The sequence below is a fragment of the Equus asinus genome, chromosome 10 (assembly GCF_041296235.1).
Source record: "Equus asinus isolate D_3611 breed Donkey chromosome 10, EquAss-T2T_v2, whole genome shotgun sequence".
NCBI classification, from domain to species: Eukaryota; Metazoa; Chordata; class Mammalia; order Perissodactyla; family Equidae; genus Equus; species Equus asinus.
Window position 1 is genome coordinate 30,155,606 of NC_091799.1, and position 12,512 is coordinate 30,168,117.

A 12,512-nucleotide genomic window follows, 5' to 3' on the forward strand; every position below is an offset into this window, starting at 1 on the left:
GGCCAGCCCAGGGATTCCATGAGGAACGTTCTAGAACACTCGGGATCTCCTGTCCTAGGTGTTCCAGGAAGAGAATGGAAGGATCTGCAGACTCTTCCCAACCCGCAGACCCCAAAGGCTCTATGAAGGAAGGAACCCGTAACAGTCACCCCATTCCTGAGGGCGAGCCACGTGCCAGGTGCTCTGTGTGAACCACCAGGTGTGCAAGTTCCTCCATCAGCCCAGGGAGGTGCACACACCCTCTTCACAGAGGAAGAAACGGAGGCTCAGAGAGGGCAAGAACTTGCTCAAAGTCACACAGAGGCCGTGTTGTGGAGTGCGTAGATTCACATCAGGTGCGAACAATTCTAGAGGTCTGGACCATGTGGTAGGTGTATGTTTAACTTTTTTTTTTTTTTTTTTAAAGATTTTATTTTTTTATTTTTTTCCTTTTTCTCCCCAAAGCCCCCCAGTACACAGCTGTATATTCCTCGTTGTGGGTCCTTCTAGTTGTGGCATGCGGGACGCTGCCTCAGCGTGGTTTGATGAGCAGTGCCATGTCCGTGCCCAGGATTCGAACCAACGAAACACTGGGCCGCCTGCAGTGGAGCGCACAGACTTAACCACTCGGCCACGGGGCCAGCCCCTGTATGTTTAACTTTTAAAGATGCCGCCCAAGTGTTTGCCAAAGTTGTACTGTTTTACATTCCTATTAGCAGAGTATGAGAGCTCCAGTGGCTCCACATCCTTGCCAACACTTGGTATAGGCAGTCTTTAACATTTTCAGCATTCTAGGGACCAGCCCAGTGGCATAGTGGGTTAAGTTCACACCCTCTGCTTCAGTGACTCAGGGTTTGCAGGTTTGGATCCCAGGTTGTGGACCTACACACTGCTCATCAAGCCATGCTGAGCCAGCATCCCACATACGACATAGAGGAAGATTGACACAGATGTTAGCTCGGCAATAATCTTCCTCAAGCAAAAAGAGGAAGATTGGAAATAGATGTTAAGATCAGGGCCAATCTTCCTCACCAAAAAAAAAAAAAGAAAAGAAAAAGAAAAGAAAATTTTCACCATTCTAACAGGTGTGTAGTAGCATCTCATTGTGGTTTTAATGAGCATTTACCTAATGACATTGATCTCCTTTTCATGTGCTTATTTGCCATCTGCATATCTTCTTTGAAGTGTCTATTCAAATCTTTTGCCCAATTTGTTTACTGGGCTGCTTATTGTCTTATTGAGTTTTGAGAGCTTTCTGTATATTCTACATATAAATCCTTTACAAGAAATATGATCTGTGCTTTCTCCTAGTATATTGCTTATCTTTTCATTCTCTCAACAGTGTCCTGTGAGGAGCAAAAGTCTTAAATTTTGATGAAGTCCAATTTTTCAAATTGTCTTTGTGGATCATGCTTTTGGTGTCCTACCTAAGAAATCTTTGGATAATCCAAGTCTCACAGATTTTCTTCTATGCTTTCTTCTAGAAGTTTTAGCGTCTTAGGTTTTACATTTAGATGTATAGTTCATGTTGTGTTCATTTTTGTACATTAATGAGGTATCTAATTGTTCTGGCGCCATTTGCTAAAAAAGACTATTCCGTATCCATTAAAATGCTGTTGCACCTTTGTCAAAAATCGGCTGTCCATATATGTGTGAATATGTTTCCGGATTCTTTGTTCTGTTGCTTTGATCGATTCATATGTTTATGGAACTACCATACTTTCTCGATTGCTGTAGCTTCAAATGAAGTCTTGAAATCTACTATTGTGAGTCGTTCAATTGCGCTCTTCTCTTTCCAAGTCGTTTTGATTATTCTAAGTCTTTCGAATTTCCAAATGAATTTTAGAATCAGCTTATTATTTTCTACAAGAAAAGTTTGATGGGATTTTGACTGGGATTGTGTTGAATCCATAGACCAATGTGAGGAAAACTGACGTCATAACCATATTGAGTCTTCTGACCCACGAGTACAGCGAAAACCTCCATTTTTAGGTCCCCCTCACTTGCTCCCAGCAATGCTCTGTACCTTCTCAGTGCACGTCTTGCACACCTATTGTCACACGTATCTCTGAGTATTTCATATTTTTATGCTATTGTAAACAGCACTGCTTTTCAGAGTTCAAATTCCCACTGCTTGTTGCTGGTGCAAAGAAATATGATTCATTTGTGCCTCTTGAGCTGGTGTCCTGCCTTCTTGCCAAACTCACTTATTCTAGCAGCTTCAATGTAGGTTCCATTGGATTTTCTACATAGACAATCATTTCATCTACAAATGGAAAGTTTCACTTCTTCCTTTTTGATATGAGTGCCTTTTATTCATTTTTCTTGCCTTACTGCATTGGCTAGAATTGCCAGTACGATACTGAATAGAAGTGGTGAGAACAGATGTCTTTGACTTGTTTCTGCTCTTGGGGAGAAAACTGTCATTCACTATTAAGTATGAGGTCAATTATAGGTCTTTCATGGATGCCCTTTACTGAATTGAAGAATTTCTTTTCTATACCAACTTTGTTGAGAATTATCAGAAACAGAGTTGGATTTTGTCAAATGCTTTTCCTGCACCAACTGAGAGGATCAAATGGGTTTTCTTTTTTTAGTTTGTTAATATGGTTAATTATACTGATTTATTTTCAAATGTTAAACCTTCCTTGCATTCCTGGGATAAACCTCATTTGATGTTTATGTACTATCCTTTTTATATATTCTTAGATTCATTTTTCTAAAATAGCATTGAGAATGTCTGTATGCACATTTATGAGGTATATTCGTCTGTAGTTTTCTTTTTTTCCCTTTTTGGTGAGGAAGATTGGCCCTGAGCTAACATTTGTTGCCAATCTTCCTCTTTTTTTTTTTGCTTGAGGAAGCTTGTCGCTGAGCTAACATCTGTGCCAATCTTCCTCTATTTTGTATGTGGGATGCTGCCACACATGGCTTGATAAGCGGTGTGTAGGTCCACACCCAGGATCCAAACCCATGAACCCCAGGCCACCAAAGCAGAGCATGTGAACTTAACCACTATACACTGGGCCTGCCCCTGTAGTTTCATTTTCTTGTAATGTCTTTATCTGGCTTTGACATCAGGGTAATGCTAGTTTCAAGGAACGTGTTGGGAAGTATTCCTTCCTCTTCAATTTTCTGGAAGAGTTTATGAAGAATTGGTATTATTTCTTCCATAAACATTCACTAGAATTCACCAGTGAGGTCATCTGAGCCCAGAGTATTCTTTGAGGAAAGCTTTTTAAACTATAGATTCAATTTCTTTAATAGATATAAGGCTATTTAGGGTTGTGGGTGTGATTCTCCTCTCCTCATTCTGAAGGGACCACTCCAATCTCATTTCTCAGCCTCCTTCCACCCACCCCGCTCTGCGGATGCAGCACGGCATCTGGTGCCCAGAGAGGATCTTGCTCTGCCCTCATCACAGAGCAGGCCGGTGGCTTCTGGGTCTGTGTGTGTGCACGTGTGAAGGTGAGTATTTGTGTGCATGTGAGCGTGTGAACACGTGCTTCCCCTGGGGCTCACTCACCGGCTGGCCTTTGGATCCGGGCTCCCCCTGGGTCCCGGGAAGCCCTGTTCCGCCCTCTGTCCCTCGCTTGCCAGGAGGACCCAGCTGCCCGGGTAACCCACTTTCACCCTTAAAGAAACACCAAAATGAGCAATCAAAGGGGGGAAATGGTCCTAGGGGAGGGAAGGGAGGTACAGGAGACACAGAGCAGTGGTTCCACGGGGTCAGCCGAGCCGAGATCTCAGGATGCTGGGCTCAGACGTAGACGTGGCGAGGCCTCAGAACTTCAGCCTCTTCAGAAGGAAAGTCTTCCCTTCCTCTGGCATTCCAGGGCCCACCCCCTCCCCTCTCCCACACTGCCTCTCCTCTTTTTTGTTTTTTCCCATCAGACCATGAAGTTCCCACCTCTGCACCGCCACCCACTCTGTTCCTCTTGCCCGGAAGGTGGCCTCCTCTTCTTTCCTCACTTACATCCTCCCTGGGCCGAGGCCGCCTCTCCCTCCTCCACCTGCTCTCCTCACCAAGGGTTCCACCTCTCCCCATCCCAACCTCGAGCTCAGGGAGGGTGAGAGCCGTGTGGATTCATTCCCCTCCATCTCCCCTTCAGTGGCTAGCCCTGGGCTCAGACAGACTCACAGCAGCCTCCCCCACCCAAGGAAGGTTTCTAAAAAGATGCCTCGGAGGAGGGTCCCAGCCACAAGCACCATCTCCTTCCAAAAAAAAGTCCACAAGAGGGCGCCCAAGGACAACTCAATGACCAGCTGCCCGTTTCAAGGGCCTGGCAGGGGGCAGTATTGATAGCTATCGGGATCAATGATCCTTTAAGTCAGGTTCAAGCTTGGGGCAGGGACCCCTGAGAAAGGTCAGCAACGTGGACTCCATTTCACACAGGCCCTGGGACCCGGGTGCCCGTGTGAGCATTACAGTCAGCGTCATTATAGGTAGCGCCAAGGCGGGAAGGACGGAGGGTGGGGGAGTGGATTAACGAGTGTCTGACCTTGAATCCTGGGGGCCCCTGGGCTCCAGGCAAGCCGGCCACCCCTGGATTTCCTCTCTTCCCAGCAGGGCCCATGGGGCCAGGGTCCCCATCGTCTCCCTGCTCCCCCTGGAAAGAAAAGAGGGCAAAGGAGGAGCTCTCATGTTCCAGGACACAGGCAGCCAAGGAGGCAGGATGGCTCGAAGTCTGGGTGGTCTCGGGGGGCTGAAGGGAGGGAGGTCAAACTCCAGGATGGAGGTCATCCGGCCCGTGTGCGAGGAGGGCTGGACCAGGGGGACAAGAGGAGATGAGGATGTGCAAGTGGGGAAGGAGAGGGATCTTAAAAACCAGAAGCTCTCTTCCTTGGACCGGGATGACCTTTGGGTGCTGGCCTGGAGGAGAGACAGTCAGAAGGGCCACACTCCCAGGTCCCAAGCGATGAGGCAATTCGCCCACGCAGGAAACGTCTGGGTATGTTGGGTCTGCCTCACCCAGGTTTCCAAACCTGCTCCCCCTGGCCCAGGGCCTATGGCAGCACCCCCCACCCCCCTGTCTCCAGTGGAGACACCATCTGTTCACCTCGGGCCCTGCTCACCTGCTGTCCCACTGGACCGTCTCTGCCAGGAAGCCCATCTGGTCCAGCGATGCCCTCGGGGCCCTGTCTCCCCACCACGCCCCGAGGCCCCGGCAGCCCCTGCAGGCCCTGGGGGTACATGAGAAGCTGGTGAGGGCTTCTGGGGCGGGCAGGGGAGCAGGTGGGGGAGGAGTAGCTGCCAGTCACTCACCTGGATCCCCCTCCGTCCTGGTGCCCCGGCCTTGCCTTGTTTTCCCTTTGGTCCCTGAAAAACCAAGGGGCACATGACGGGGGGCTGCCTGGAGGAGGCATGGAACCCTAGGAGCTCTGGAAGGAGGCGTTGAGGGGATCATGGGCCCCTGTGTGGCTGAGCCCTGCCCTTCGGCCTCTTGGGCCTCTGCACCTGAATCTGCAAATGGGCCCAAGCATCCTGGCCTGAAGCCCAGAGCAGGGCTGGCCTTGTGATCTGCCCGAGTGGTCGCTGACCCTGCTCTGGCCCTGGGCCCTCACAGGCTCCCTGCTGCAGAGGCTCTGAGCATTCCGTTTCCAGGTGGGAGCCTGAGTCCACAGCTGGCTGGTCCCTGTGACCCTCAAGAGTGTGGCGATCCCTGAGGGATGGGGTGGGTGTGCCGGCAGAGGGGACATGCCTGGGGGTAGCTTGGGGGCATTAAGGCAGTGCTGGCCCAACCTCAGGCAGGCAGATGCAGGGGCCCCGGGGGCAAGGCAGGAGATCGCTCCTCCAAGGGCTCTCAATTCCTTCACAAGCATCACTGTCCCTCTCTCTTCCTCCAGACCCCCTCACTTCACTTCTCCCAGTTGCCTCTCTTTCTACAGTGTGCTATGGTGGAAAGAGGCCGACTTGGGATCTTGACTGTCCTGGATTCAAATCCCACTGGCTGACCTCGACAGGCAGTCCCCCACATGGAGGCTCCATAAGTGGGGCTGGTAATCCCCCTCCCTGATCCCATTGCTTTCCAGCCCTGCCCCCCGCCCGCTGTGTGCATGGGCCGGTCTCTTCCCCTCCCCGGGCTCAGTCTTCCCTGTGGACATCCAGGCCTCTTACCTCTTCTCCTTTCGATCCTTTAGGTCCCGGTCGCCCCCGGGGTCCTGGATGCCCCTGCAAACCAAGGTGAGATGACGCAAGGCAGCCCCAGGATTCTTTCCCGGGGAGGGTGGCCAGTCTCCGCCTGGAGGGGGAGGGGTGGGGAGGGGTTTGGGGGTGCAGGCTCTGGGGGTGCCCCCAGGGTCAGAGCAGGAGAGACCAGAACGGGCTGCCCCAGGCTGTCCTGCAGGGAGGATCCCCTTTAAGCTTTAAAGGGCCCAGTTCTTTAACTCCCCCACTGCTGCTCCACCCGCCTCAGGGGAGGGGGGATGGGACTGGAAACACCACTCACGGGTAGGCCCTGCTGGCCTGGATTTCCACGGAGGCCTTGGACACCCTCCTGTCCCTGCAAGTCAAGCAGAGACAGGTGAGGGGGCTTATCTTGGAGGGGGCTGGGGGCGGGGCAACTTCCAACGTGGAGGAGCCCAGGAAGCCCGTGTTCTTCCCAGCCATGCGTCACTGTCCCCCTGAATCTCAGCTTCCTCATCTGCAAAATGGGTGAAATAACGACCCTGCGAGCGAGGAGGATGAAGGAGGGGAGGCGAAGAGCCCGGTGGGAGCCTGGTGCTCATTTGGTGGCTTGTCTCCTGCTTCTGTCCACAGCTTCTGCCGCCAGAGCTGTTCTCAGCCAGCGATGGGGAGGCTGAGGCCTCAGACGGGAGGGATCTCTCTCCTCCCCCTCCTTTCCCTCCTTCAGGACCCTACCCCTTGCCGCGTGCATTACACCAGGAGCCCTTTCAGGGGGTTGTGCTTCAAGCCTGGGCACGGATGGTGGGAGGAAGGGTTTGTCTCCTGGTGAAGTCTGTTCTGACTCCAGGGGGCACGGATGGGGCTGAGGAATGTCCTCCTGTAACACACACGCGTGCACACACACACACACACCCCCCGTGCTCCTGGCAGGTAGGAGCTCTGACACTTACAGGGTATCCGGGGTCCCCTGGTTCCCCACGGTCTCCTTGATCACCCACGGGGCCCTGAATGACAAGCACAACAGAACATATGGGCCACTTGCTGCAGATCCTCCTCCTTGCCTGGCCTCCCCTCCCCACATAGCAGGAAGGCCGGGGATCCCCCTTGGCCATGGTCCACGGGATGGAAGGAGGGGGCTTACCCGATCTCCAGGTGGCCCGGGGGGCCCCTCGGCCTTGCCGTCCTCGCCCTGCTCCCCCTGTGGACACACAACCAGCTTTAGGACAAAGCTCCTGCTCCTCGTGAATTCTGGGAATTCCAGACCCTCCACCCTGAGGCCGAAGGGGATTTCATCAGAGACGAAGTCCAGCCTACTTAGGGTTACAGACGGGGAGACTGAGGCTAGAAAGGGCAGGGACAGGAGTGGGGTCAAAGCCCGGAACCAGGACTGTGGACAGAGAACCATGCTGTTTACCCTCCAACCCGTGGGCACGCCTGGCTGACGCCCTCAGGCTGGGTGACCCAGGTGGCTCAGAGCAGAGACCTGGTCACGCCCAGCTTTGCACAGGACCAGCTGCTGGGACCTTCAACAGGTCCCTTCCGTCTCAGAGCTCTTTCTCTCAGCTACAGAATGAGGGTGAGGTGGGGCGAAGGGACGGTGGTGACGCCCACAGGGGACTGGTGGGGCGTCCATGGAAGGATGCAGAAGCCCCTGCATGGCAGCCAGCAGCGCGTGACAATAATGCCAACAGCTGGCACGCAGCGCCCTGCCCGGGCCAGACACAGGCACCCGCCGAATCTGCCCACAACCCTAGCAGGCGAGGTTAGTCTCCCCATTTTACAGATGGGGAGACTGAGGCTCAGTGAGGCGATGGGAGCTGCTCCGTTGTTCAGCCCTCAATTAGAGTCCCTTTCTCCAACTCTCGCTGGGAGAAAGTGGGCCGAGAACCAGCTTCAGGACCTCAATGGAAGCCCCGAGAAGGCCCTGGGCTGCCCCAGCTTGCACTCAGCAGCGGGCCAACTTGCGGGTCTCATCCACAGACAGTTTCCTATCTGCAAACGGGACTGCAAGGTCGCACAGCGTTGCTCTGAAGACCCAGGGAGGAAAGGCACAGTGAGCTCTCAGCTCGCAACTGCACACGTCGTGGGAGCTCAGACAAGGGCTGTGAAACTGGCTGTTATTGATCATAATAACAGCAGGGACGATGTGTGGCAGGGGTGTGGTCAGAGAGATCGGGGGAGGAGCGGAGTTTGGAACGGAGGTCCTTCCGCCGTGTCAGGCCACCCTGGGCCCTGGTCCACCCACGGGGCAGGTGGCTGGGCATCATGTGCCAGCTGCAAGGAAGGTGTAAGCAGAATAGCAAGTGGCAGAACCTCAGGGCTCAGGATGTTCCAGCCCAGACAACCGGTGTCACCCCCTGTGGAGGTGCATTCTGGGTAGGGGCTCAAGTCAGGGCACCCCTGAGCCCCCCGCTGTCAGCAGGGATGGAAGGGGAGGCCTGAGAGGCAGGACAGACAGGAGCAACCCTGGGGTGGAGCCTGTCCCAGGCCCCGATCAGTCCAGAGGGCTGACGGTGTAGCATGTGGGCCCAGGGCCTCTGTGGCTCCTGCGGGCAGACTGAAGGTGGGAGGGACCGAGGTGTCCCCTGGGGGGTGGCCCAGGGAGTGAGGATTCCCTCTTCTCCCTGCCACTCTCTATGGCTCTTTGTCCCGGGGCTCGGTCCTGCTGTGGAGGGAGCTAGCTGGACTGGGGGCTCTGGGAAAGGGGGCAGTGTTTGCCTAGAATGTTCTACGTGCCAGGCACTTCATGCAGCATGTTTCACAGAATCCATACAGCACCCCCATGCTGCTGCAGCTATTGGCTCCATTTTACAGATGGAGAAACTGAGGCTCAGAGATGGAACGGTGTTAGCCAAGGCCACACAGGGGCGGTCTGGGCCCAAAGCCAGCTGTGCAGCCTGCCTCTCCCCCTACACTGTGGCTGTAATTTGGGGAGGATTTGGTGGAGCCCCCGACCCTGTCCCCGGAGTCTTATCCCGTCTCCCCATCCCTCTGGCCACCGCCTTGGTAGACACACGCCTCCACAGGGAATTTTCAAGCTAAACAGCATCTTGACTCATCTAAGCGTCTGCTTCCGGTTAGGGAAGCAGAGCCTGGCATCAGACAGTCTGAACCCTGGTCCTGCCACCCTCCCACTGCTCCTCAGCTAGTCCTTGAGCATCGCGGAGACTCAGTTTCCCCACCTGTCATGTGACACACGGATACCTCCGTGCTGGGGTGGTGGTGAGGATTATGGGGAAATCCTGGGGGAAGAGCTCTGCACATGGCCGTGTGCTTCAGAGGCGGGGTCTCCCTCACGGACCTGCTGTCTCCCCTCCCGGCACCATCCGGCTCATGGCTGGCTATTTATTGATGTGACATTTTTATGTTTGAGTTCTTTAGAGCATCCTTCCGCAGGCCCTAGCTCAGGGCCACGAACACACTGAATAAATCATTGTAAATCCATAAATACCTGTTGGATAGCCGGAGGAATGACTGAATTAATATAATAATACCTTCTAGGTCAGAAAATGCATCTGGCTGACATATACACGCTGCCCTGCTCAATGTCCTCACATTCTCGAGGTATCCACCCACTTAACAGATGAGGCAATCAAGGCTCAGGCAATCTGGGGCCCCACCCAAGGCAGACTGAGGGCAGATTTGGGGTTAGGGTTCCATTCTCAGCAGCCTTGGGGACTGCTTCTGGGGCTGTGGATGGCAGCCTCGTGTCAGGGTCCGCGTTAACCCCTCCTGGGCCAGCCCTGCCAGACAGTAAGGAGGGCCAAGGAAGGACTGGAGGGCCGAGCGGCGCTCTCTGCAGCTTCCTGTGGGCTGTGTCGGAGCCCGCGGCCCGCTCCGATTGCAGATCTGTCCTCCTCCAGGCAGGAGGAAGGGGCCAGCTGGAGCGCCAGCAGCGCAGGGTGATTCACCCGCCAGCCGGATGTAGTTAACGGGGAGCTGACTCGGCAAAAGAAAGGGGGGCAAGGAGACAGCGGCGGGCCGCCTGCTGGAGGCCGTCCAGCAGAGCCATCAGGGGAGGAGGGAAGAAAGGCAGGAGGGACTCAGGGCCACTGATGTGGGACTCAGAGCCTTGGGGCCCGGGGCAGGCTCGGGGCTGCCTTGGAACGTGACCCAGGGCCAATGCCTTGGACCTCTGGTCCCCCACGTCCCACCTGCACAGTGGGGCAGGCGCAGTGGTCAGCAAGGTTCCTTGCAGCAATCTCTGTCCTCTCCAGAATCTGGAGCCAAGGGGTGGGGAATGGACACGCCCCCCCCACCCCCACCCCCCCGCCACCTTGGTGGTTCCCCCCTGGCCATGAAATGTTGCTGTCCATCGCTCTCCAATCTAAGCCCTGTCCCGGCTCTCGCTGGGTGATCCCCTCACGAGCAAGGCTTTGATTGCCACGCTCCCGGAGAGGATGGAGTTACAGTTTTAACAGGACAGAATTACATCATCCAAGACTGATGTCCATTTCTCCCGCTCGACTGGAAGCCCCAGGAGGGCAGAAACTGTGTCCGGCACAGAGACCACATCCAATCCAGCTGTGCTGAATGTGGGTCTTGTGGCTCCTGCTGCCCCACACGGCCGTGGCGACCCTGGCCTCCTGGCCAGCCAACCGTGGTGTGAGCGGGGTGAGCCTGCCGTGCATGTCCCACGCCACTGCAGCCTCAGTGTCCCCGGGGGCCTGCGCCTGCCGCCCGGATAAGAGGCGGCAACTGCTTCCCAGGACCAAACACCCACCTTCTCGCCCTTTGGTCCAGGAGGTCCGAGGGGTCCTATGACACCTTTGTGTCCCTGCAGGAGACAAGATGGCGGGAAGTGAGAGCATGGGCAAGGGAGGACTCAGCGGGGACGCATGGGGAAGGACGGGAACTCGGAGATGGAGACACTGGGCTGTGTGCTTGGGTCTTGGCTCTGCCCCCACTTGCTGTGTGACTCTGAGTAGGCCCTGTGCCTCTCTGAGCCCTGGCCTCCCAGACACGCCATGTGGGTCCCAGCCACACCTTTAAAGGGTGTGCCCACATGGATGGTCGGGGGCTCTGCTCACCCCACCCTGGAGCAGACCTGGGGCTCGTTACTGGGAGAGCCAGCTCTGTCCTCTGGGGCCGGGCCCTCTCCCTCTGCTCTCCTCCCCCCGTCTCCTCCTCTCCCTGCTGTATCTCTTTCAGACACTGGATCCCACCTTCAAACTTAACAAGCTCTCAGGCCAGGTTGTTTAGCCCCCCTGAACCTCAGGCTCCATTTCTGAGCAAGCCCCACGCCTCTCTGTGGCCTGATCTCCCAGAAGTATAACGTGGGTTTGGCTCAGCCGCCTTGGAGGGTGCCAACTTGGATGCAAAACGGGCTCAGGCTCTTCCCTTCCTGAAAGCAGCTGTGAAGCTCAGACACCAGGTATTCGGGGTGCCCGCCTGGGGAGGAAGGACTCAGCAAGGGTGCTGGGAAGAGGAGGGCTATCTGTCCGTCCCACCGCCCCCCGAGCCCACCGATGGTCCCTGACCCCCCACCCTGGCCTGTGGGCCCAGGTGCTCCCCGGGACAGGAGAGACCACGAATCTTCAGGGGCCCCAGGACCAGCCCTCAGCTGGGAGGAGGTGGGGGCAGCGGCCGAGGCAGGCCTGGGTGCAGAGTTCCAGAGAAAGAGGGAGGCAAGATCTCCTTACTTCGTAACCAGCCAGTCCCGGTTCTCCTTGGGCCCCCATCCGTCCCGGAGCACCCTAGGAGAGGAGGGGACCGGCGTTGGTACGGCGTGTGGCTCTCACAGCAGGGACTCAGGCTGGGCCTCTCCCCCAGGCCCCAGCCCAGTTCATCCCAGCTGCCCGGCTCGTCCACTCCGCCCGGAACCCCGGCCGGAGGGAGAGAGAGGTGGAGAGGAGGTGCCATCTATCCCCTCCTCGGGGGAGCTCCCCTCCTCGCGTCAGCCCTTCCTTCTCCCAGCTCCAGTGGTTCATGAGAGCCGATCGCTAAATTTCCCCCAATTTTGTGAGCCAATCGTTAAACAGAATCGTTACGAAAAATTAAACTATATGAACTTACGATTAAATCAATTCTATTAAAGACAAAGAACATAAATATTCAAAACTCATCCCGTCCTATTTATTTTACTACTAGCCATGCTCCTGAGGTCACGTCTGCCTGCTGAGTCTGCGTGGTGGGAATACCACACGAGGGAGCACTCCCGCACATTGCTTCCCAAGTCTGCATCCCGTGACATGATGTCGGGAGCCTGGCCTCGGCGTGATGGGGCATTTACACCACGGCAATCGGCAAGTGCCACCAACCAGCATAGCTGTTGACCAGCACAGCTGGCAGGTCCGAGATGCGGCAGCACCCTCCTCTGCCCCTCCCTGGCTCCCTGTTGGGGTCCTCCTCTTCCTACAGCTGTCACACCCCTCAGGGGCCCTTCCTTCGGGGCAGGCCAGTGATG

The 12,512-nt window shown here is 55.7% G+C and overlaps 1 protein-coding gene across 6 annotated transcripts in view; it reads right to left on the reverse strand.

The window, feature by feature from the left end:
- COL27A1 (collagen type XXVII alpha 1 chain) overlaps positions 1 to 12,512 on the reverse strand; it is a 144,088-nt gene that overhangs the window by 18,920 nt on the left and 112,656 nt on the right. For all 6 annotated transcript variants that reach the window (XM_070518882.1, XM_070518886.1, XM_070518884.1 and 3 more), the window contains 10 exons: positions 11,749 to 11,802; positions 10,830 to 10,883; positions 7,248 to 7,304; positions 7,057 to 7,110; positions 6,429 to 6,482; positions 6,098 to 6,151; positions 5,246 to 5,299; positions 5,056 to 5,163; positions 4,482 to 4,589; positions 3,506 to 3,613 (listed from right to left, as the gene is read on the reverse strand). In XM_070518882.1, coding sequence (XP_070374983.1) covers positions 3,506 to 3,613; positions 4,482 to 4,589; positions 5,056 to 5,163; positions 5,246 to 5,299; positions 6,098 to 6,151; positions 6,429 to 6,482; positions 7,057 to 7,110; positions 7,248 to 7,304; positions 10,830 to 10,883; positions 11,749 to 11,802 — 705 coding nt within the window. The remainder of the gene's footprint in view (positions 1 to 3,505; positions 3,614 to 4,481; positions 4,590 to 5,055; positions 5,164 to 5,245; positions 5,300 to 6,097; positions 6,152 to 6,428; positions 6,483 to 7,056; positions 7,111 to 7,247; positions 7,305 to 10,829; positions 10,884 to 11,748; positions 11,803 to 12,512) is intronic.